At 44.6% G+C, this 25,037-nt stretch overlaps 1 protein-coding gene across 8 annotated transcripts in view; it reads left to right on the top strand.

Annotated features, from left to right (window-relative positions):
• The window catches only part of atp8a2 (ATPase phospholipid transporting 8A2), a 61,383-nt gene that overhangs the window by 3,550 nt on the left and 32,796 nt on the right, over positions 1–25,037 (top strand). For 2 of the 8 annotated variants that reach the window (XM_014159472.2, XM_014159477.2), the window contains exons 2-21: positions 6,963–7,076; positions 13,034–13,211; positions 17,743–17,842; positions 18,068–18,166; positions 20,188–20,233; positions 20,401–20,441; positions 21,158–21,231; positions 21,547–21,616; positions 21,698–21,825; positions 21,916–22,027; positions 22,386–22,554; positions 22,725–22,852; positions 22,933–23,010; positions 23,126–23,259; positions 23,401–23,476; positions 23,567–23,672; positions 23,835–23,917; positions 24,017–24,066; positions 24,135–24,204; positions 24,311–24,395. In XM_014159472.2, coding sequence (XP_014014947.1) covers positions 6,963–7,076; positions 13,034–13,211; positions 17,743–17,842; positions 18,068–18,166; positions 20,188–20,233; positions 20,401–20,441; positions 21,158–21,231; positions 21,547–21,616; positions 21,698–21,825; positions 21,916–22,027; positions 22,386–22,554; positions 22,725–22,852; positions 22,933–23,010; positions 23,126–23,259; positions 23,401–23,476; positions 23,567–23,672; positions 23,835–23,917; positions 24,017–24,066; positions 24,135–24,204; positions 24,311–24,395 — 1,941 coding nt within the window. Of the gene's footprint in view, positions 1–6,962; positions 7,077–11,280; positions 12,074–13,033; positions 13,212–17,742; positions 17,843–18,067; positions 18,167–20,187; positions 20,234–20,400; positions 20,442–21,157; positions 21,232–21,546; positions 21,617–21,697; positions 21,826–21,915; positions 22,028–22,385; positions 22,555–22,724; positions 22,853–22,932; positions 23,011–23,125; positions 23,260–23,400; positions 23,477–23,566; positions 23,673–23,834; positions 23,918–24,016; positions 24,067–24,134; positions 24,205–24,310; positions 24,396–25,037 lie in introns of those variants that run through there. The other 6 variants (XM_014159473.2, XM_014159479.2, XM_014159478.2 and 3 more) reach the window with 6 other exon arrangements.

Genomic DNA, 25,037 nt, shown 5'->3' with positions numbered 1-25,037 from the left:
GTCCCAAAGGACACATAGATAAGGTGTGTTCTGACAGGAGAGTGACCTATCCTACATGTGAGACATAGATAAGGTGTGTTCTGACAGGAGAGTGACCTATCCTACATGTGAGACATAGATAAGGCGTGTTCTGACAGGAGAGTGACCTATCCTACATGTGAGACATAGATAAGGTGTGTTCTGACAGGAGAGTGACCTATCCTACATGTGAGACATAGATAAGGTGTGTTCTGACAGGAGAGTGACCTATCCTACATGTGAGACAGATAAGGTGTGTTCTGACGAGAGAGAGTGACCTATCCTACATGTGAGACATAGATAAGGTGTGTTCTGACGAGAGAGAGTGACCTATCCTACATGTGAGACATAGATAAGGTGTGTTCTGACAGGAGAGTGACCTATCCTACATGTGAGACATAGATAAGGTGTGTTCTGACAGGAGAGTGACCTATCCTACATGTGAGACATAGATAAGGTGTGTTCTGACAGGAGAGTGACCTATCCTACATGTGAGACATAGATAAGGTGTGTTCTGACAGGAGAGTGACCTATCCTACATGTGAGACATAGATAAGGTGTGTTCTGACAGGAGAGTGACCTATCCTACATGTGAGACATAGATAAGGTGTGTTCTGACAGGAGAGTGACCTATCCTACATGTGAGACATAGATAAGGTGTGTTCTGACAGGAGAGTGACCTATCCTACATGTGAGACAGATAAGGTGTGTTCTGACGAGAGAGAGTGACCTATCCTACATGTGAGACATAGATAAGGTGTGTTCTGACGAGAGAGAGTGACCTATCCTACATGTGAGACATAGATAAGGTGTGTTCTGACAGGAGAGTGACCTATCCTACATGTGAGACATAGATAAGGTGTGTTCTGACAGGAGAGTGACCTATCCTACATGTGAGACATAGATAAGGTGTGTTCTGACAGGAGAGTGACCTATCCTACATGTGAGACATAGATAAGGTGTGTTCTGACAGGAGAGAGTGACCTATCCTACATGTGAGACATAGATAAGGTGTGTTCTGACAGGAGAGAGTGGCCTATCCTACACGTGAGACATAGATAAGGTGTGTTCTGACAGGAGAGAGTGACCTATCCTACATGTGAGACATAGATAAGGTGTGTTCTGACAGGAGAGAGTGACCTATCCTACATGTGAGACATAGATAAGGTGTGTTCTGACAGGAGAGTGACCTATCCTACATGTGAGACATAGATAAGGTGTGTTCTGACAGGAGAGTGGCCTATCCTACATGTGAGACATAGATAAGGTGTGTTCTGACAGGAGAGAGTGACCTATCCTACATGTGAGACATAGATAAGGTGTGTTCTGACAGGAGAGAGTGACCTATCCTACATGTGAGACATAGATAAGGTGTGTTCTGACAGGAGAGAGTGACCTATCCTACATGTGAGACAGATAAGGTGTGTTCTGACAGGAGAGTGACCTATCCTACATGTGAGACATAGATAAGGCGTGTTCTGACAGGAGAGTGACCTATCCTACATGTGAGACATAGATAAGGTGTGTTCTGACAGGAGAGTGACCTATCCTACATGTGAGACATAGATAAGGTGTGTTCTGACAGGAGAGTGACCTATCCTACATGTGAGACATAGATAAGGTGTGTTCTGACAGGAGAGTGACCTATCCTACATGTGAGACATAGATAAGGTGTGTTCTGACAGGAGAGTGACCTATCCTACATGTGAGACATAGATAAGGTGTGTTCTGACAGGAGAGTGACCTATCCTACATGTGAGACAGATAAGGTGTGTTCTGACGAGAGAGAGTGACCTATCCTACATGTGAGACATAGATAAGGTGTGTTCTGACAGGAGAGAGTGACCTATCCTACATGTGAGACATATATAAGGTGTGTTCTGACAGGAGAGTGACCTATCCTACATGTGAGACAGATAAGGTGTGTTCTGACGAGAGAGAGTGACCTATCCTACATGTGAGACATAGATAAGGTGTGTTCTGACGAGAGAGAGTGACCTATCCTACATGTGAGACATAGATAAGGTGTGTTCTGACAGGAGAGTGACCTATCCTACATGTGAGACATAGATAAGGTGTGTTCTGACAGGAGAGTGACCTATCCTACATGTGAGACATAGATAAGGTGTGTTCTGACAGGAGAGTGACCTATCCTACATGTGAGACATAGATAAGGTGTGTTCTGACAGGAGAGAGTGACCTATCCTACATGTGAGACATAGATAAGGTGTGTTCTGACAGGAGAGAGTGGCCTATCCTACACGTGAGACATAGATAAGGTGTGTTCTGACAGGAGAGAGTGACCTATCCTACATGTGAGACAGATAAGGTGTGTTCTGACGAGAGAGTGGCCTATCCTACATGTGAGACATAGATAAGGTGTGTTCTGACAGGAGAGAGTGACCTATCCTACATGTGAGACATAGATAAGGTGTGTTCTGACAGGAGAGTGGCCTATCCTACATGTGAGACATAGATAAGGTGTGTTCTGACAGGAGAGTGGCCTATCCTACATGTGAGACATAGATAAGGTGTGTTCTGACAGGTGAGTGACCTATCCTACATGTGAGACATAGATAAGGTGTGTTCTGACAGGAGAGTGGCCTATCCTACATGTGAGACATAGATAAGGTGTGTTCTGACAGGAGAGAGTGACCTATCCTACATGTGAGACATAGATAAGGTGTGTTCTGACAGGAGAGAGAGTGACCTATCCTACATGTGAGACAGATAAGGTGTGTTCTGACAGGAGAGAGTGGCCTATCCTACATGTGAGACATAGATAAGGTGTGTTCTGACAGGAGAGAGTGGCCTATCCTACATGTGAGACATAGATAAGGTGTGTTCTGACAGGAGAGTGACCTATCCTACATGTGAGACATAGATAAGGTGTGTTCTGACAGGAGAGTGACCTATCCTACATGTGAGACATAGATAAGGTGTGTTCTGACAGGAGAGTGACCTATCCTACATGTGAGACATAGATAAGGTGTGTTCTGACAGGAGAGTGACCTATCCTACATGTGAGACAGATAAGGTGTGTTCTGACAGGAGAGTGACCTATCCTACATGTGAGACATAGATAAGGTGTGTTCTGACAGGAGAGTGACCTATCCTACATGTGAGACATAGATAAGGTGTGTTCTGACAGGAGAGTGACCTATCCTACATGTGAGACATAGATAAGGTGTGTTCTGACAGGAGAGTGACCTATCCTACATGTGAGACATAGATAAGGTGTGTTCTGACAGGAGAGTGACCTATCCTACATGTGAGACATAGATAAGGTGTGTTCTGACAGGAGAGTGACCTATCCTACATGTGAGACAGATAAGGTGTGTTCTGACAGGAGAGTGACCTATCCTACATGTGAGACATACATAAGGTGTGTTCTGACAGGAGAGTGGCCTATCCTACATGTGAGACATAGATAAGGTGTGTTCTGACAGGAGAGAGTGACCTATCCTACATGTGAGACATAGATAAGGCGTGTTCTGACAGGAGAGAGAGTGACCTATCCTACATGTGAGACATAGATAAGGTGTGTTCTGACAGGAGAGTGACCTATCCTACATGTGAGACATAGATAAGGTGTGTTCTGACAGGAGAGTGACCTATCCTACATGTGAGACATAGATAAGGTGTGTTCTGACAGGAGAGAGTGACCTATCCTACATGTGAGACATAGATAAGGTGTGTTCTGACAGGAGAGTGACCTATCCTACATGTGAGACAGATAAGGTGTGTTCTGACGAGAGAGTGGCCTATCCTACACGTGAGACATAGATAAGGTGTGTTCTGACAGGAGAGAGTGACCTATCCTACATGTGAGACATAGATAAGGTGTGTTCTGACAGGAGAGTGGCCTATCCTACATGTGAGACATAGATAAGGTGTGTTCTGACAGGAGAGTGGCCTATCCTACATGTGAGACATAGATAAGGTGTGTTCTGACAGGTGAGTGACCTATCCTACATGTGAGACATAGATAAGGTGTGTTCTGACAGGAGAGTGGCCTATCCTACATGTGAGACATAGATAAGGTGTGTTCTGACAGGAGAGTGACCTATCCTACATGTGAGACATAGATAAGGTGTGTTCTGACAGGAGAGAGAGTGACCTATCCTACATGTGAGACAGATAAGGTGTGTTCTGACAGGAGAGAGTGGCCTATCCTACATGTGAGACATAGATAAGGTGTGTTCTGACAGGAGAGTGACCTATCCTACATGTGAGACATAGATAAGGTGTGTTCTGACAGGAGAGTGACCTATCCTACATGTGAGACATAGATAAGGTGTGTTCTGACAGGAGAGTGACCTATCCTACATGTGAGACATAGATAAGGTGTGTTCTGACAGGAGAGTGACCTATCCTACATGTGAGACATAGATAAGGTGTGTTCTGACAGGAGAGTGACCTATCCTACATGTGAGACATACATAAGGTGTGTTCTGACAGGAGAGTGGCCTATCCTACATGTGAGACATAGATAAGGTGTGTTCTGACAGGAGAGAGTGACCTATCCTACATGTGAGACATAGATAAGGTGTGTTCTGACAGGAGAGAGAGTGACCTATCCTACATGTGAGACAGATAAGGTGTGTTCTGACAGGAGAGAGTGGCCTATCCTACATGTGAGACATAGATAAGGTGTGTTCTGACAGGAGAGAGTGGCCTATCCTACATGTGAGACATAGATAAGGTGTGTTCTGACAGGAGAGAGAGTGACCTATCCTACATGTGAGACATAGATAAGGTGTGTTCTGACAGGAGAGAGAGTGACCTATCCTACATGTGAGACATAGATAAGGTGTGTTCTGACAGGAGAGAGTGGCCTATCCTACATGTGAGACATAGATAAGGTGTGTTCTGACGAGAGAGTGACCTATCCTACATGTGAGACATAGATAAGGTGTGTTCTGACAGGAGAGAGAGTGACCTATCCTACATGTGAGACATAGATAAGGTGTGTTCTGACAGGAGAGAGTGACCTATCCTACATGTGAGACATAGATAAGGTGTGTTCTGACAGGAGAGAGTGGCCTATCCTACATGTGAGACATAGATAAGGTGTGTTCTGACAGGAGAGTGACCTATCCTACATGTGAGACATAGATAAGGTGTGTTCTGACAGGAGAGTGACCTATCCTACATGTGAGACATAGATAAGGTGTGTTCTGACAGGAGAGTGACCTATCCTACATGTGAGACAGATAAGGTGTGTTCTGACAGGAGAGTGACCTATCCTACATGTGAGACATAGATAAGGTGTGTTCTGACAGGAGAGAGTGGCCTATCCTACATGTGAGACATAGATAAGGTGTGTTCTGACAGGAGAGAGTGACCTATCCTACATGTGAGACATAGATAAGGTGTGTTCTGACAGGAGAGAGTGGCCTATCCTACATGTGAGACATAGATAAGGTGTGTTCTGACAGGAGAGAGTGACCTATCCTACATGTGAGACATAGATAAGGTGTGTTCTGACAGGAGAGAGTGGCCTATCCTACATGTGCAGAGAGTCCACACTACTACCTGCTCATGCATTCAAAGCCAAATCTTTACTATAGATGAACATATGCTAATCCAAGTGTGAAATCCAGGTATGCATTCTGACCAAGTGTGTATTCTGCAGGTGAAATGATGTCAGGTATTGTAGAGGTGTATAGCTGGATCTCCCTCTCTGATCTCACTACTACAGTGTTTAGAGATTCTCTATTCTGTTAACTGAATGCTTCAATTGCAAACCAAACAGTGACATGTAAGGGAGATGTTGACAGTTCTTCGCTGAGCATTGGGCGACATTACTATTCTGTGTGTGTGTGTGTGTGTGTGTGTGTGTGTGTGTGTGTGTGTGTGTGTGTGTGTGTGTGTGTGTGTGTGTGTGTGTGTGTGTGTGTGTGTGTGTGTGTGTGTGTGTGTGTGTGTGTGTGTGTGTGTGTGTGTGTGTGTGTGTGTGTGTGTGTGTACAGTCCCCAAATAGGTGTGGTTTGTTTACCAGGTATAAGGATATAATGAGATAAATCAGGTTTATTGTCCGTGTGTCTGAGGCGGGTCTGTTGGAGACAAATAATTCCTGGTTGTCATGGCTGCTAGGTTGTTAAGGATAATCTAGAGGTGAAAGAAAAGCCCACCTATTTAGGCGAGGTGCTGGCTAGCGGAGTGGAACACTCTAGGAGCTCAGACGAAGACAGCTTGTCTGTCGAAACGTTGGACATAAATATTTTTGCATCTGAGCTCCTAGAGTGTATGCTCTCCTTTATTTTTTTAGGTTGTTAAGGATACCATTTGGGGAATAAATGGTCTCTATGGACAGACATGTGGCTGGTACGGTGAGTATTATGAGCTGCAGAAAAACTTCAGAAGGCAATGAGACCAGTTGACCACAAAGGAGCAGTGTTGTACAACCGTCATAGGACTCAAGACAATGTCAACCATTTTCCAACAGCATTGACATACCTTCACAAGCAGAGGCACACACATATAGTTGACATACGCATGCACACACACACAAACTCAATTTCAATTGCCTCTTCCAGACTCACACCTGAACTCACCACTCACTTACACACAGACACACATCATTGACTTACTCACGTGTGTGTGTGTGTGTGTGTGTGTGTTGTTGTGTGCGCCTGGACCCGGTCCACAGTGGCGTTACTGACTGACCCTCTGTCTTGTGTGTTGTTCTCTCCCGTCCCGCGGCTGGTGGCCTGCTCCCTGATCTCTGTCTCTCCCGTCCCGCGGCTGGTGGCCTGCTCCCTGATCTCTGTCTCTCCCGTCCCGCGGCTGGTGGCCTGCTCCCTGATCTCTGTCTCTCCCGTCCCGCGGCTGGTGGCCTGCTCCCTGATCTCTGTCTCTCCCGTCCCGCGGCTGGTGGCCTGCTCCCTGATCTCTGTCTCTCCCGTCCCGCGGCTGGTGGCCTGATCTCTCTCCTCCAGAGCAGTTAGTGTTGACTCTCATTAGGCAGGAGAAGTCTCCTGACCACCTGGACCCAGAGCTGGGCGTCAGCGTTGCCGCCATGCGCTCCCGACTCGCTAACAGGTTTGATAAAAGTGAGTTGGAGTCTTGTCTTACACGGGCTGGCCTGGCTGGCGCTCCCCACATCTTGGAGTTCACTAGTGCATGTACTGGAATAGTAGCCTATAACGATTAGAGCAGCGGTCGGGGACAATTCTATTTAATGAGTGAATTTCAATTGAGAATTGACCCCAACCCTGGACTAGAGCACAGTGGTAATCACTAACCCTGATACCAGAGGAACACTACTCTCTAGGACCAGGGCTGGTGACCGCTGGACTCGGCTGGTCTGCCTGTCTGCACAGTCACTGCATGTGCTTGTTGTAAATACACTTGATTAGCATTCACACCAGTGGAGGCTGCTGAGGGGAGAACAGCTCATAAATAATGTCCAGAGTGGAGTGAATGGAATGGCATCAAATACCTGGAAACCAAGTGTTTGATACCATTCCACTGACTCCGCTCCAGTCATTACCACGAACCCATACTGTATTGATCACCATGTATTCACTTCACATGATCTAGTACACATTGACAAACACACACATTTACTATACATACAGACACACATGGTATGCTTGCATACATGTAAATAAAGCACACTTACGCATGTTTATGCATATGCACATGGCATCCTTTAAGCATGCACATAGATGCATGCATGTGTTTGGGTGCAGTCTGGGTGTTGACTGTTGAGTTAGATTGGGGAAGAGTGAGTGAGAGGGTGAGCAAGGGAGTAGTTAAATGCATGTTGGGGGACGTTGCATGTGTAAATACAAAATGTGTCACTGCTGTAATTGTGTGTGTGAACAGTATAGTATATGGGATTAAGTATACATGAATATTGCGCGTGTACAGTCTCTGGTCTCACCTGTTGGATTATCAGTGTATGGATTAGCAGGTAGGGGATGTTGCAGAGCAGACAGAGAGAGGATTACTACCCCAGCCTGTACTGCAGGAAAGAGGCTCTCCACCTTCTCACCATTCACTCCGTCGCCGTAGTAATTGGACACACTGGCTGGCCTAGCAACCAGCAGACCTGCAGGTCAACCTTAACCAGGAAGTAGACGACTTGACTAGAGGTCACCTTGGGGACAGGAACAGCCATGGCACCTCATAGGGGTCAGGCGGTCAGACGACGCTCCTCCGTAGGTAACGCTATCCTGACCTGACAATGGGAGGGGGGTAGGGGAGGAAGGGGGGGGGGGACTGGGGGAACCTCCGATTCATCAAGAATCCTTCAGAGGGTGGGATCTTCAACTGAGCTGTTGAGTTTGTAGTTTGCATGGACTATGTTTTAAGTCATATGACTGACTTTGTATGCCTTTGACTGTACAACAGTTCACTCTGTTGTACGGATTGTTTTTCCTCTTTTGGTTTGTGGCTTTGACTGAGCGTTTCTATCCGACTGTCACATTAAATCGGTGGACATTACAATAGCGATGTTTAATACCATTTAAAACACAAAGCTGACGGTCGGGCTAAATGCTGGTGTATAATAAGCGCTGAGGGAGCTGCAGTGATAGTGTCTGAGTTGTTTTCTGAGTGGTGGCATGGCTGCACCACAGAGGCACGGTGTCTGCTGAAATAAGGCACCAGTCATACAGGAAAGAGAGAGGATGAATTATGCAGCCTCCCTCTATCCATTATTCAGAATAGCGCCTTGCTTTATAGCCATGAAAGGCTGGCACAGGACCAGGTTACACGGATCAGGTAAAAGGTAACACGGGCCAGGTAGTGACCTTAAGGGTTGAGGGGTCAACCCAGAGCCAAACTAAGGGACTGAGCTAGTACAGTAAAGATGGGCCAAGCTGTGTTGGATTGAGCTATTGATGCGTTTTGAGAGGGGGGTGATAAAACAGGACTATACCAGGTATGAATATATTTATTTTTGATTGCATGTGTGGTTATATCATGATGAGAGTAGTTTTACCGGCCTTTTACGAGGTCATTCATATTTTGCTGAACACGCACCAACGTGCACTACATTGCACCCGACACTCAAAATATTTGCACACAGGCGACCCACCGTTCTGTTTGAGTATTCTTTGAGTCCGTCGACTCTTCAGTAATGAGTTATGGTGGTGACGGTGCTTCTGGTTCTGATCCATCAGGGAGGAGGAACACAGAGCATTGATCTGCTCATGGACAAATAAGAGCTGTAGCAGGCTGCTGAGATGGTCAATATCGATCTGCTAGGAATAAAATGTAAAGAGGAGAGAGAGAGTGAGAGTAGGAAGAGAGAGGTAGGTAGAGTGGGAAGAGATATGGATGAGTGGAGGTATACCGTAAGGACGGAGAGAGGTAGAGTGGGGAAATGGAGGAAACACAAAAAACACTAAACAAACACAAAAAAATGCTGGGTTGTTAGGATGACCCAACTGCTGGGTTGTTAGGATGACCCAACTGCTGGGTTGTTAGGATGACCCAACTGCTGGGTTGTTAGGATGACCCAACTGCTGGGTTGTTAGGATGACCCAACTGCTGGGTTGTTAGGATGACCCAACTGCTGGGTTGTTAGGATGACCCAACTGCTGGGTTGTTAGGATGACCCAACTGCTGGGTTGTTAGGATGACCCAACTGCTGGGTTGTTAGGATGACCCAACTGCTTGGTTGCAGGCATTGGGTCACTTAGTTGGGTTGTTTTCTGTAGACCTTTCCTGCAGTCAAATGACCTAGTGGCCTCATGGGTGGAATGTTATGAATATTTTTCATAATTTCATAATTAATGGCAATTAACAGTTTTGTTATATTTCAGTCTTCTGTGATGTATATAAAGTGTAATATTAGCATGCAAACTCAAAATGTAATACATTTCAACTGTATATCTGACATGGTCCAGGTGTCTTCTGTTTTTAAGCCCATAACCATGTGTTTGAGGTGTATAGTTTTGTTTCAAAGTAGATCTGTTTAAGACTACCAAGAAACACTGTGACCCTGAATTAGTCCACTGCAGTAAAAGGTTAGAAATAGCAAGGTTGGGTTGTTGATGCTGGGTTATAGGGATATGACCCAGCGGGTCAGATAAGAAGACTGGGTGTGCTGCTTATTAAGGGTGTAGCTTTCAGATAGTTATTTTTCGCCACCTGCAAGAGTAAATTGAAATCTCGTTCATCTGTTTTGCTGTATTGTTATCACATTGGAGTCAGGGGTGTGTGCAGGGTTTGGGTCCAGACCAGCTCTAAAACAGCTGATTCAACTTATCCTAGGGGATGTGTGAACCTCACTCCTCAGCCATGTGTCCCCACTTGCCCTGCCGAATAGCTAGCTTTTCGGAGGCTCTGACTGGTAAGACTTTGAGAAGGAGATCACGTGTGCTAGCAAGGCAGAGGTCCTGGGTTTGAGCCTCGCTGTGAGCCGTATCAGGAGGATGCGGTACTCGCTAAGCAAGCAGCGTGATGTCCATTACACCCGTACACACTGTGGCACCTGTATGTAGTTCTTATGTTCCTTCCTTCATGCCAGATGCTTACCTGATATGCCTGGCAAGACCTTGCAGTGATCTCCCCTCCTAAACATGTGTCACTGTCCCCATTCGAGTGGAAAACAGGAGGTGCCTGAATATTGATGCTATCAGGAGCTTTAATGACCTGGGCCTTTTGACTGGGTCATTTCATCCAAGGCACTTCACAGTAGAGCCCTGCACGGGCATGAATTTTAAGCTCGAGCACTACCCATGCTGCAACGTTCAGGCCCTACCCTACCCAAGGACGATTGCTTCCGCCAAATTTAAGGCCCTGCTCGAAACCCGAAATCAGAAATAACTTCCTCCGATAGTAAATCCATTAGGTGCTTCTCTTGGTCCCTGCGCTCTGCTCATGGCAGCTCTGAGTCTGTGAGTATCCATAGCAACGGCTCCGTTTGGGCTGCTCTGCTCAATGAAGAGACATGAGAGAGAACTTAGCTAGCTATACTTTGTCACTCTAAACCCCAACAAAACTCAAGGAACATTATTATTTTCTGTGAAATAATCTCTCCTGTTTATATTTGATGAGGTTGAAGGACTTCTGACCATCTTATGATCTTAGTCAGATATAACTGTGCTGCGCATCAGAGCACGAACAAATGGCTCAGCTTCAAAATGTCAGTGATCAATTTAGTGAAACCTGAGCCCTGTCTGTACCCTAGTTACCCGGCCTTAACTCAATGTAGAATATCTGGCCACATCGGGCTGGGTAGCAGAGGTCTACTTCACAGGCTATACAGAAATAACTTAGTAATGTTATTAGGTTGAAATATACAGTTGTATAACTTGGGCCGGGGCTCTCTCTATGTTGGCTGTGACCCATTGATAGGCCTCTATGGGGAAACGATCACCCTATTCTAACATTCAATATAGTGGAAACCGGCTCTTATTATTTCTCTGAATTATTGATGGATTAATGGCTGGATTTATTTCCAGACCCACACAGCAATCCAGACAAGGCCCATTCTTGTAAGAATTGATTGCCAATTTTATTGCTGGTGAGGTTTGGAGTAGCACCTTAAGTTAGTTCGAAATTGAGCTGCAGTAGGGCCAATATTGCAGCTTGTGCCAATGACTTCATATAGCCTGCCCTGAATAGTGAATGTAGACTGAACCTCATAAGCCCCCAGAAAACGGTCTGGGAAACTGAGAATAGTGATCTCATGATGAATGACTCGTCCCCTTTCAAGTGTAATTTAAACTGGTAAACCGAGCCTGCAATGTCAGACCACAGACACAATACCAGCCTCGGGGGCTACTGCCCCTTTAAATACGAGCCCTTAGCCCGCCCTCGGATGGGAACACCGTAGTCAAGGCTCCACGAGAGATTGGGGCCGTTGTCTAGTGTCGAAGCATCATCTAATCCACCTTGCAGAGAGACAATTAAAAGCCTTCTCTAGACCGCCAGAGAAGGCCCGATGAAACGGAGGTGGCGAAGGGCTGTGTGCTTGCTTGGGCTATTCTCACAAGCAGTCGGGAGCTTCCCGGACAGCGAGGCCAAGGGAGAGGAGACGAGTGACGGGCGTGCTCCATCTGTCCTCACCGGGGCTTGTTGTGCCAGCTGGGTAAACTATTCCGTCACGTCCAAACCTGATTGTCTCTATCTCCCCCCTCCATTATTTAGAGCAGCCCGATGACAGAAAATGTTCCTCCGACGCTCAGTGGGGTGTGCAAGTCGTGCCGATCGCAGCTTGGCCTTGATTTTATACGAGAAAACTACAAAGGAGGGGGGACTCCGTAGGCAGTGCAAACGCGGAGCGAATTTATACAGCGTCGGTTCGGGTTCTTTGCTTGGGTGATAATGCTGGTGCACTATGCGCACATAGGGCGATGTAACAAGTCCCGCTGTTTGATAAACAAATACACAATGTTTCCGCGTCGATGAAAGGAGTCAAACTCACGGTGTTTGTTTGACCATTGTGCATCCCTCATCACATTCTATACAAGGGGAGCCGTGGGCGCCGAGCGGCTTGTGTGTGTGTATTGGTGATGGAGCTATAGTATGGCAATTCCATGGTAACAGAGTGATGCTGAGACTCACTTTAAAATGTATGTCAAACAAAAAACAATTACGGCAAAGTTAAGCAAACCATACAACTATGCACAAGCACTAATTAACAATTTCCAGCGAAAATGTTACATAACACAGTTTACTTGAAGAAGGCACAAACAGTAGAAATAGGCATTCTGTTATAAAACTACACTGTTCTTCAAGTAAATCTGTTTTTGTTAAGTTCAGTGACTTGGTAAAAGTAACTTAGCAATAATTATTTTTGTTTGACATACATTTTAAAGTAAAAAAAAATCTGAGTCTCAGCATCACTCTTTTGGAATTGCCCAGCACCGTGCGAGGCAGCGCACTGAAAGAAGAGGGGCTGTTTAGAATGGAGAGGTGGGGACGTCATTGACATCGACCGCCAGCTTACATCCGCATACAATAGCCCTACCTGTTTCTGCCCTCCACTTTTGAACTGTAAACCACGTCTCTTATGTCTCTCCCTGTCTCCCACACACACTTACCCTAGCCTCGCCTCTCTCCCATCAATCGAACGGTGCAGGAACCTCTTGTTCTTCCGCCGGCTACCGCAAGGCAGATGATGAGATGTCCGGGACTACTTCGCAGGCAGATCCCATAGATGCTACGGCACGGACGATTCTGCTCAACCAACCTCAGAACACCAAGTTCTGTGACAACCATGTCAGGTAAGATTTCACCTGACTACAGCATCATTATCATCCAGTTACTGAATACAGACTTGAATTGCCTTTCCAGACAAGTTGTGATATTATAATTGCCCACAATAGTTTGTTGATAGTTTTAGGGATTTATTTTCACGTAGTTTTTTTGTTGTGAAATATGTTTTGTGATAGGTTATATGAGTTAATGGTCCAGTTATGGAATAGTAAAGGAGGGTTGTAAGTTATCATCAATTATGTGTTGGAAGGTGGCATCAAAGGGTTGTTTTTAAGCTCAGTGCATCTGAGGAAAGTGCTTAACATAACCACTTACTGTTCTTAATCAATAATACCGCATGCATTTTAAAACAGGCACTGAAAGTAAAGTAACTACAGTGAGTCTGTAGATGTTAATAGAAGTTCCTCCGGTACTAATGGTAGACTACATTAACAATGTATGAATAGAATAGTTATCCTTGAATTGTCTCTAAATCTAATAAGACATTCTGTAGTGTGGTCCAGCTCTGGTCACTGATCAGGTTACTATGTGCTGTCCTTATCAGATGAAACAAACAACCTTCTCACATTACATTTTAAAATGCCAAAGCCCAGAGTTTTGACTTCAATTCAATACGTTTTTATTGGCCTACTCTTAATTTGGGAGATGTTGGTATGCAGGGGATCCAGCCTTGCTTGTTAACAGTTCCGATCTCTAAAGCGATAACGTTCACAACCTGTTAGTGACTGTTCTGGTGTGTGCCCATCTCTTGTGGGCAGAGATAGGCAGCATGTCTTTGAAATCAGTATTTTAATTTTGTAATCAGTATTTTGTAATTTGAATTACACTTGGCTGAACTACACTCCAATGTATTTTTAAAAATACTGTCATTTGTATTTTCCAAATACAAATTACTTTTCTATACAATTTCTATATATTTGGCCCCCCTTTCACCCTGCATTGGTATCAGAAGTCTGATAGCACTATGGTGTCATAAAAGCGTCTGCTAAATGAACTAAATGTACTGTTGAAGTCCGAAGTTTACAAACACTTTTGTTGGAGTCCTTAAAACTTGTTTTTCAACCACTCCACAAATTTCTTGTTAACAAACTATAGTTTTGGCAAGTCGGTTAGGACATCTACTTTGTGCATGACACAAGTCATTTTTCCAACAATTGTTTACAGATTATTTCACTTATAATTCACTGTATCACAATTCCAGTGGGTCAGAAGTTTACATACACTAAGTTGACTGTGCCTTTAAACAGAAAATGATGTCATGGCTTTAGAAGCTTCTGATAGGCTAATAGACATAATTTGAGTCAATTGGAGGTGTACTTGTGAATGTATTTCAAGGCTTACCTTCAAACTCAGTGCCTCTTTGCTTGGCATCATGGGAAAATCAAATTAAATCAGTCTGGTTCATCCTTGGGAGCAATTTCCAAACGCCTGAAGGTACCACGTTCATCTGTACAAACAATAGTACGCAAGTATAAACACCATGGGACCACGCAGCCATCATTCCACTCAGGAAGGAGACGTGTTCTGTCTCCTAGAGCGTACTTTGGTGCAAAAACGTACTTTGGTGCAAAAAGTGCAAATCAATCCCCGAACAACAGCACGTCCTATATCAACAGAACCTGAAAGGCCGCTCAGCAAGGAAGAAGCCACTGCTCCAAAACCGCCATAAAAAAGCCAGACTACGGTTTGCAAACTGCACATGGGGACAAAGATCGTACTTTTTGGAGAAATGTCCTCTGGTCTGATGAAACAAAAATAGAACTGCTTGGCCATAATGACCAACATTATGTTTGGAGGAAAAAGGGGGAGGCTTGCAAGCTGAAGAACACCATCCCAACCGTGAAGCATGGGGGTGGCAGCATCATGTTGTGGGGGTACTTTGCTTTGCTTGTGGAAGGCTACCCAAAACGTTTGACCCAAGTTAAACAATTTAAAGGCAATGCTATCAAATACTAATTGAGTGTATGTAAACTTCTGACCCACTGGGAATGTGATGAAAGAAATAAAAGCTGAAATAAATCCTTCTCTCTACTATTATTCTGACATTTCACATTCTTAAAGTGCTGATCCTAACTGACCTAAGACAGGGAATTTTTACTAGGATTAAATGTCAGGAATTGTGAAAAACTGAGTTTAAATATATTTGGCTAAGGTGTATGTAAACTTCCGACTTTAAAATTGTATATGTAAAAATGAACAATTGCAAAGCATGCTGAGTATTATTCTAATGAGCTCTGCCCCAAAACAATACACAGTGTGCTTTGCAGTTCATTTTGTTCATTTTCACATATACATTTACATTTTGGTCATTAAGCAGGCATGCTCACCAGAGTGAATCGCTCAACTAAGGTAGATCAACAAAATATCAGTCATAGCAAGTAAAACGTTTTTGTAACCCTTACTGAGAATGTTGTTGATGTTCGGGTTGGCTACTTGCAAATTTATTTTTGTATTCAAAATAAATGTATTTTGTAATGTATGTAGTTTATTTTGATACAAAATACCATGAATATCAATGTATCTGTATTTTATCATTGTATTATGTCATTTGTGCCCATCCCTGCTTGTGGGCGGGATTGAGGGCAGTGCCCAAACGGAATCTCTTTTATCATTACTGTCCCAGGTGACTGCTGTATATTCGGTGGTGACTGACTATGGAGCTATACATGTTAAGTTGTATAGCCTTGCAAACCAGACCTATAGTATTATGTTTTCGTTCAATTTGACACCATCACGGTACCAATGAATTGTTTCCATGTATTTTTACACCCCTCCCCACACATACGCACATTTATTTCTGTTGCCTTTAAGAGGATAAGGTTTGAATTCAGTAGGGTAGACGTTACAGGACATTCTATATATACATTTAGGAATGCATGGTGAATAATAGATATGCTTCTCTCATGTATATTAAGGACCCATGTCAGTTCTATCTGCAACATTTAGGATGTTACTCCCTCCTGAACATTACCCTGGCGCCTATACAATCCAGCAGGTCCTAGTTACGTGGGTAGAAGCCTGTCGTTAGGCGTTCAACGCACCTCATCGATCTGTCTTTACTGTCAGGAGATTCAATTCTGCTCTGAAACAGGCCTATTTCAGGTCCGTTAATGAGATTAAGACGGGCCTTCGTCAACTTGTTTTATCGGATCACCAGGCTTTTTCTGGCCTGTGATTGGACAGTCTGGCTTTGGAGACATGCCCTTTGATGTCCGTGTTCCCTTATGTCTTTAGTTGATGTTTTAAAGCTTCACTGCTCCTATTGAACTCTGAGATGAAATTCCTATAGCCCCTCTTCTCCTTTCATCCTCCTCTTTTCTACCTTCAAGCCATCTTTTATTCACAGCCCTGTGTCTCTGTGCAAATCTACTCCATCTGTCAATCATTCAACACAATTCAACCGCCATGAACAAATACTTAGCGTAGATGTTGTCTGTAGGCACAGATCTAGGATCCGCTTACACTCGCCTATTTCCTAACCTTAGAGTGTGGCTTTGGGCTCGTCTCCAAGGAGATTCTGACGTGTTGGAGGATTTAGATACAGTAAGACACACACACACACACACACACACGTGTGAGTTGGCTATATTGGCCAGGATAAAGACAGACCCTGAACTGAAGGCTGATTTAGTTATTTTAGTCTCTAATAGCTGCTGGCTATTATCAAGGCTAATCGATGCTGTTGTCTGATCAATACAGGTGATGGACTGACAAGGTTTGGTCTAAATGTAAAGCTTTGAACAGTGACGTTCCGTTCATTTGCGAGGATGTGAAGGTGTGCAGCCCATAATAGATCCTTTTATGTTTTCGTGCCCGAGCATGTTTAAATCTAATTGTGTAGTTTCTCTAATGGGGTTTCAAGTGCATCGATAATCAGCTATCGGTGGAGAAGACATTGAAGAAGAGATTTACGCTCTAGTGACTACCTCTGTTTTACACTGGAGACCACAGAGGTGGTTTCTGCTCAAGGAAATCAAACTCAACTGTTGTCTTTTTCAATCAGATATAGGGGATTTCTCTTTTGGTGTGCTGATTTAGTGCCCAATTCAATCACATCCGCTTTAGCCGACATATCCATAGTGGTTGTTTTGGCGACGTCGGAGGTGGAACCGCATTAGAGCTGACAAATCCACAAGCAGCTCTGTGCGCTGGGCTACTGTGGACACTGCCATTGGATGAATGGAGACGCGTTAGTAATAATCCCTTGCAGCCTCTACACGTCCATTAGGCTGATAAATCTTTATTCTTTTGTTTAATTATAAAAAAAATCATTTTCGATATGCTCTACAGCCTAGACTTTCTCATTCTGAACTTCTAATGCGAGTGGGAGGGGTGTGACTTCGTGACAACCACACGAGCAGCTGCTTACCAATTTGACAGCTCTTATCGCAGTTACACCTCCGACACTGCCAAAACACCAGCTATGCAGGTATCTGCTATTGCCGGTTAACGCTTGATCGGATTGAATCCCAGCCTTATTGTGTTTCATTACTGTGGTGACTAACCCTGTGACTTCCCTGTGTCCCTCCTCCTCCTCAGTACCACTAAGTATGGGGTGTTTACCTTCCTGCCTCGTTTCCTGTACGAGCAGATCCGCCGCGCTGCCAACGCCTTCTTCCTCTTCATCGCCCTAATGCAGGTAGGCCACGCCCACAATGCGAGTACAATGGGTTTACTCTGGAGGGTGCAATGTTATAGAGCATTCACGTAGAAATGTGTTATGTAGATAAGATATGATTCTCTTTCATGTAAAACTATGAAACGAATCAGTTCTATTCATAACATTTCTATCTGTAACCTGCACTGACAACCTGACCACACCCTCAGCGTTTCCTCGACGTTGTGTCTGTGTTCTTCTTGTCAGCAAATCCCTGATGTGTCTCCTACGGGTCGTTACACCACCCTGGTACCGCTCATCTTCATCCTCACTGTGGCCGGGATCAAAGAGATCATAGAGGACTATGTAAGTAGGACAGACACAGCGCGACAGACACAGCCATCAACAGACACAGCTCAACAGCTTCTAGAGGTCGACCGATTAATTGGAATGGCCGATTTAATTAGGGCCGATTTCAAGTTTTCATAACAATCGGTAATCGGTATTTTTGTTCACTTATAATAATAATAATAATAATATAATTTTTTTTAACTAGGCAAGTCAGATTAAGAACACATTCTTAATTTTCAATGACGGCCTAGGAACGGGGGTTAACTGCCTTGTTCAGGGGGGATTCGGGGATTCGTTTTTGCAACCTTCTGGTTACTAGTCCAACGTTCTAACCACCTGCCTTACATTGCACTCCACGAGGAGCCTGCATGGCAGGCTGACTACCTGTTACGCGAGGGCAGCAAGAAGCCAAGGTAAGTTGCTAGCTAGCATTAAACTTATCTTATAAAAAACTATCAATCTTAACATAATCACTAGTTAACTACACATGGTTGATGATATTACTAGTTTATCTAACGTGTCCTGCTTTGCATATAATCAATGCGGTGCCTGTTCATTTCTCATCGAATCACAGCCTACTTCGACAAACAGGTGATGATTTACCAAGCGCATTTGTGAAAAAAGCACTGTTGTTGCACCAATGTACCTAACCATGAACATCAATCTCTTTTTTAAAATCAATACACAAGTATATATTTTTAAACATGCATATTTAGTTAATATTGCCTGCTAACATGAAATTGTGCCATTGCTCTTGCATTCATTGCCTGGCTCATTGCAAACTAATTTGCCAGAATTTTACTTAATTATGACATACCATTGAAGGTTGTGCAATGTAACAGGAATATTTAGACTTAGGGATGCCACCCGTTAGATAAAATACGGAACGGTTCCTTATTTCACTGAAAGAAAAAAACGTTTTGTTTTCGAGATGATAGTTTCCGGATTCGACCATATTAATGACCTAAGGCTCGTATTTCTGTGTTTATTATATTATAATTAAGTCTATGATTTGATAGAGCAGTCTGACTGAGCGGTGGTAGGCACCAGCAGGCTCGTAAGCATTCATTCAAACAGCACTTTCGTGCGTTTTGCCAGCAGCTCTTCGCAATGCATTGCGCTGTTTATGACTTCAAGCCTGTCAACTCCCAAGATTAGGCTGGTGTAACCGATGTGAAATGACTAGCTAGTTAGCGGGTGCGCGCTAATAGCGTTTCAAACGTCACTCGCTCTGAGACTTGGAGTAGTTATTCCCCTTGCTCTGCATGGGTAACGCTGCTTCGAGGGTGGCTGTTGTCGATGTGTTCCTGGTTCGAGCCCAGGTTGGAGCGAGGAGAGGGACGGAAGCTATACTGTTACACTGGCAATACTAAAGTCCCTATAAGAACATCCAATAGTCAAAGGTATATGAAATACAAATTGTATAGAGAGAAATAGTCCTATAATTCCTATAATAACTACAACCTAAAACTTCTTACCTGGGAATATTGAAGACTCATGTTAAAAGGAACCACCAGCTTTCATATGTTCTCATGTTCTGAGCAAGGAACTTAAACGTTAGCTTTTTTACATGACACGTATTGCACTTTTACTTTCTTCTCCAACACTTTGTTTTTGCATTATTTAAACCAAATTGAACATGTTTCATTATTTATTTGAGGCTAAATTGATTTTATTGATGTATTATATTAAGTTAAAATAAGTGTTCATTGAGTATTGTTGTAATTGTCATTATTACAAATAAAAATAAAAAAATTGGCCGATTAATTGGTATCGTCTTTTTTTGGTTCTCCAATAATCGGTATCGGTATCGGCGTTGAAAAATCATAAATCGGTCGACCTCTAACAGACACAGCTCAACAGACACAGCTCAACAGACACAGCTCAACAGACACAGCTCAGCTCCCCTGCTGTGGAACAACACCTCTCCTTCTGTTCCAAAACAATCTCTAAGCCAGCGCAGTGCCGTTTTGGTGTGTTTTAATGTGAAAGAAAGAGACTCATAAGGAACTAATAAACCCTCTGTCTCTTTACAGCAAAGACACAAGGCAGACAACACAGTCAACAATAAAAAGACCACAGGTATTGGACGATTGTGTGTTTGCGTATGCATGAGTGTGTGCCTGTCAGTCAGTTTTATTTGCCTTTTATTTGGATGAATGAATAACTAGTTTAAGGGAATAGACAATTGTGCTTTAGAAAGAAATAACAGTGTATAGGCTAACAGCTCTGTTGTCATTGTGTCTCAGTTCTGAGGAATGGAGCCTGGCAGACCATCATATGGAAACAGGTACTATTACCCTCATTCTCTCAACAGCCTGTCTGACTAGTGGTTACAGATAAAGACCAGAGCTCTTTCCGTACCACACCACCTGAATGGGGAAAACTCCGAACTCATGTTGCAGCCTATAACTAGGGCCCAGAGTTTTTCCTGATCAGGTTATCTGGTGAAGGAGAACTCATGGCCCTAGTTATGAAGACTGCAGGGCACATTATTTACCTCTCCAGAATGATTATTTACCTCTCCAGAATGTTCTCTGGCGTCTTTCTCCACGTTGTTTCATATCCCCTGTATCTAATGTCCTTGCAATGACTGAGGGAAGCGTCAGATATGAACATCCACTGTAAAGCTACCTCCTGCTCACTGTCACTTTCTCTCTCCCTCCACCATCCCTCTCTGCCTCCACCATCCCTCTCTGCCTCCACCATCCCTCTCTGCCTCCACCATCCCTCTCTGCCTCCACCATCCCTCTCTGCCTCCACCATCCCTCTCTGCCTCCACCATCCCTCTCTGCCTCCACCATCCCTCTCTGCCTCCACCATCCCTCTCTGCCTCCACCATCCCTCTCTAACTCCACCATCTCTCTCTAACTCCACCATCTCTCTCTTCTCCTGCTTCACGTTCTCTTGCACTTCCCTCTCTTTGCCCCCCCCCCCCCCACCCCCACCCTGTTCTTATTTTCATTCTCTCCTCCCGCTGTTGCATTGCTGCGTCCTGGCCACAAGGTGGCAGTAGGAGACATAGTGAAGGTGACCAATGGGCAGCATCTTCCAGCTGACATGGTCATAGTGTCCTCCAGGTTGGTTTGCGGTGACATTGTGTGATGTCACCATTATGTTTGATCAGGGCTGTTCGATTCTAGTCCTGAAGGGCCAAAATACTTCTGGTTTTTGATTCCACCTGGTTGTTAATTGCACTCACCTTGTATCCCAGGTCTGAATTAGTCCCTTATTAGACGGAGAGGATGAAAACCAGAAGTGTTTCGGCCCTCCAGGACCAGGATTGAACAGCCCTGTGTTTTGATAAATGTTTAAATCTTTTTTATTTGACCGTTGCATAGATGAATGTGGAAGTGAATGATGTGGTAAATGTTGGACTCCATCCCTCTCCACAGTGAGCCTCAGGCCATGTGTTACACTGAGACCTCCAACCTCGACGGAGAAACAAACCTGAAGATCAGACAGGTGAGACGTGTGTTAGGAATGACCCTAAAGGTGTGTGTATTTTATCAGTGTACCTGCTCTAAATGAGTGTGTGTGTTTCAGGGTCTCACTCACACAGCTGGTCTCCAGTCTCTGGAGGAGCTGATGGGACTCTCTGGCCGTCTGGAGTGTGAAGAGCCCAACAGACACCTGTATGACTTCACTGGGACCCTACGGCTGGACAACCAAAAGTACTGAACACACACACTCATCTGAACACACACCTAACATAGAATTACATTTTCAACCTCCACCTGATTGTCACTGTTCTGTCTCTCCAGTGCGGTTCCTCTGGGTCCTGACCAGGTGCTGCTGAGAGGTGCCCAGCTCAGAAACACACAATGGGTTGTAGGAATTATAGTCTACACTGGACATGACTCCAAACTGATGCAGGTTAGCCATGTCAAGCCTTTGTGATCCAAACCTAACTTGAACCATAGTCTTGAATCAAGCCAATCTTACCTCTACAAAGCAGTAGAGCTTGGTGTTCCAGTAGGGCTTGGTGTTCCAGTAGGGCTTGGTGTTCCAGTAGGGCTTGGTGTTCCAGTAGGGCTTGGTGTTCCAGTAGGGCTTGGTGTTCCAGTAGGGCTTGGTGTTCCAGTAGGGCTTGGTGTTCCAGTAGGGCTTGGTGTTCCAGTAGGGCTTGGTGTTCCTTCTCCGCTTCTTTCTTTTGAGTTCTCTAACTCTGTCATTTTGGGTGTTTTGTAGTTCCACATGAAGGATGTAATGATGTGTTGAATGTTCCTTCCAGAACTCCACCAAGGCCCCTCTGAAGCGTTCTAACGTGGAGCGGGTGACCAACGTCCAGATCCTGGTGCTGTTCTGCATCCTCCTGGTGATGGCGCTAGTGAGCTCTATTGGAGCCTCCATCTGGAACAAACAACACACTGAGGAGGCCTGCTGGTACCTGTCACGCGCAGGTGAGAATACACACACTCACTCACTCTCTCATGGGTGGACACACACACGTTATTCATTCTCTACTCTTCCATATATAAGCTCTTGACCGTGTGTGTGTGTGTGTGTGTGTGTGTGTGTGTGTGTGTGTGTGTGTGTGTGTGTGTGTGTGTGTGTGTGTGTGTGTGTACAGGGGACATCTCCACTAACTTCTGGTATAACCTGCTGACCTTCATCATCCTCTACAACAACCTCATCCCCATCAGCCTGCTGGTCACTCTGGAGGTGGTCAAGTTCACACAGGCACTCTTCATCAACTGGGTACGGACGGACACGTGTGTTTTTAGAGTGTTTAACTCTGTTTAGAGGTGTCATGTAAACTCCCTCTGTTTCCTGGTCAGGATGAGGAGATGTACTACTCTGAGACAGACACACCCGCCATGGCTCGAACGTCCAATCTCAACGAAGAACTGGGCCAGGTGAGGATGGAATCAAATCAAATGGTGGATTCCACCAATCTTGACCATGTTCACATCAGGCCTCAACCAATCAGAGTTGTGTACTGATATCCTTTCTTTATTTCCTGTCACCCAGGTGAAGTATCTGTTTTCTGATAAGACAGGAACTCTCACATGTAACGTCATGCATTTCAAGAAGTGTACCATCGCTGGAATCACATACGGCCACTTCCCTGACTTAGATGTTGATCGTTCCATGGAGGACTTCAGGTCAGTGACCGCCTCCTCTTCTGCACCTTTGGCTGTGCTATGACCTACTATCTATACTGGAAACACCCCAATACCCTTTTCTTTATTGTATATAATGAGTCGTGTAGGTAGTGTTTAATTCTGTTCCATCTCCTCTCTCAGTCCCCTGCCGTCCAGCAGTCTTAACTCCACAGAGTTTGATGACCCCACTCTCATCCAGAACATTGAGAAGAACCATGTAGGTGTTCCCCTGAGCTCCTGAGTTCTTCTCTAATGATGATTCTTATACTGAATGAGAATGACACTGGGCCATGTCTCCCCTCCCCAGCCAACCTCTGCCCAAATCTGTGAGTTCCTGACGATGATGGCGGTGTGTCACACAGTGGTCCCAGAGAGAGAGGAAGACCAGCTTATCTACCAGGCCTCCTCGCCAGGTAGACAGCCTATCTCTACACAGCTTATACACCATAGAGACAATCAGAACTCAGCTACAAGACAATAGGACCAATCACATCCAAGCTACTACATATTAGAGCCAATTCCAACTCAAAACTTACTAATCTGTGCAATGCATGTGTTTTTTTTTTTTTCCTCAGATGAAGGAGCTCTGGTAAAAGGAGCCAAAGGTCTGGGCTTCGTTTTCACAGCAAGAACTCCTGGCTCCGTTATCATGGAAGCTGTAAGTGTGGGTTTAAGAGACTGGGATGGAGGGCCATTTGAAGGATGGCCCAGAATCCTGCTCACTGTTTAATTATTGGTATTTCTTTGTGCCTTTCAGAGGGGGAAGGAGAAGAGCTTTGAGTTGCTGAATGTGCTGGAGTTTTCAAGGTAAATAAAATGACTCACTCACTCACTCATAACATTCACAGACACTTAACAGTGTCTTTTTTCTACAGTAACCGTAAGCGCATGTCTGTAGTGGTCCGAACCCCTGATGGGAAACTGCGTCTGTACTGCAAGGGAGCAGTGAGTATTCCTCCAGTCATTGAATGCACCACAGTTTATTCCCATAGTGTCTGTGCTCATAATGACGATGAAACGGCGCATGTTGATGATGTCATGTTTGTTTCAGGATAATGTGATCTTTGAGCGTCTCACTGATGCGTCTCAGTACAAAGAGCTGACCATCGCACACCTGGAACAGTTCGCCACCGAGGGTATGGCCTTTCTCTTTGTCCTATATTTTCATATCTACATTATTACTGCTTAATTCTGGGATGGGCAACTTTGTTGGGGGTGGGGGCTGCAAAAAATCCGAACTCCTCATGAGGGGCCACAGTGGCTGGCGGATCTGGTACCCATGTGCATTTTGGGGGCCCTCACCTTGTGAGCAAAACACTTTAGCAGCTCCCTCTTCACAGCGGAGAAAAGACCAACGTTTTAGAGTAGGGCTGACTCCATTTAGTCGACTGTTTGGTCAATAGGCTGTTGGTCGACCAGGATTGTTTTAGTCGAGCAGTGGCAAACGTATAAAAAGACACTCGTCTGATTCACGCCTGTCTGAGTGGACTAATCCATTGCAGAGGCCGAGGGTATGCACAACCGTATCAGTAGGCCTACATTTACTGTTAATTACCATCATTTCTCATCTATAATGTTGGTTTTTGTTAGGGTAATTTCTGTTTAATGCATTCAATACATTATTATTACAGTCTTATCGTTGTAGGAGTGCACAACCTAGGCTGCACTTGTGAGGAAAAAAGTTTAGGTTCATTTCATTCCATTTAGGAGTTGTTTTGAGCGCTCCTGTCAATGTTGAGTAAGGACACGCACCTGATTATGCATAGAAGTAGGCCTAG

The sequence above is a fragment of the Salmo salar genome, chromosome ssa19 (assembly GCF_905237065.1).
Source record: "Salmo salar chromosome ssa19, Ssal_v3.1, whole genome shotgun sequence".
Lineage (NCBI taxonomy): Eukaryota > Metazoa > Chordata > Actinopteri > Salmoniformes > Salmonidae > Salmo > Salmo salar.
This window is presented reverse-complemented; position numbering and strand designations above follow the sequence as displayed.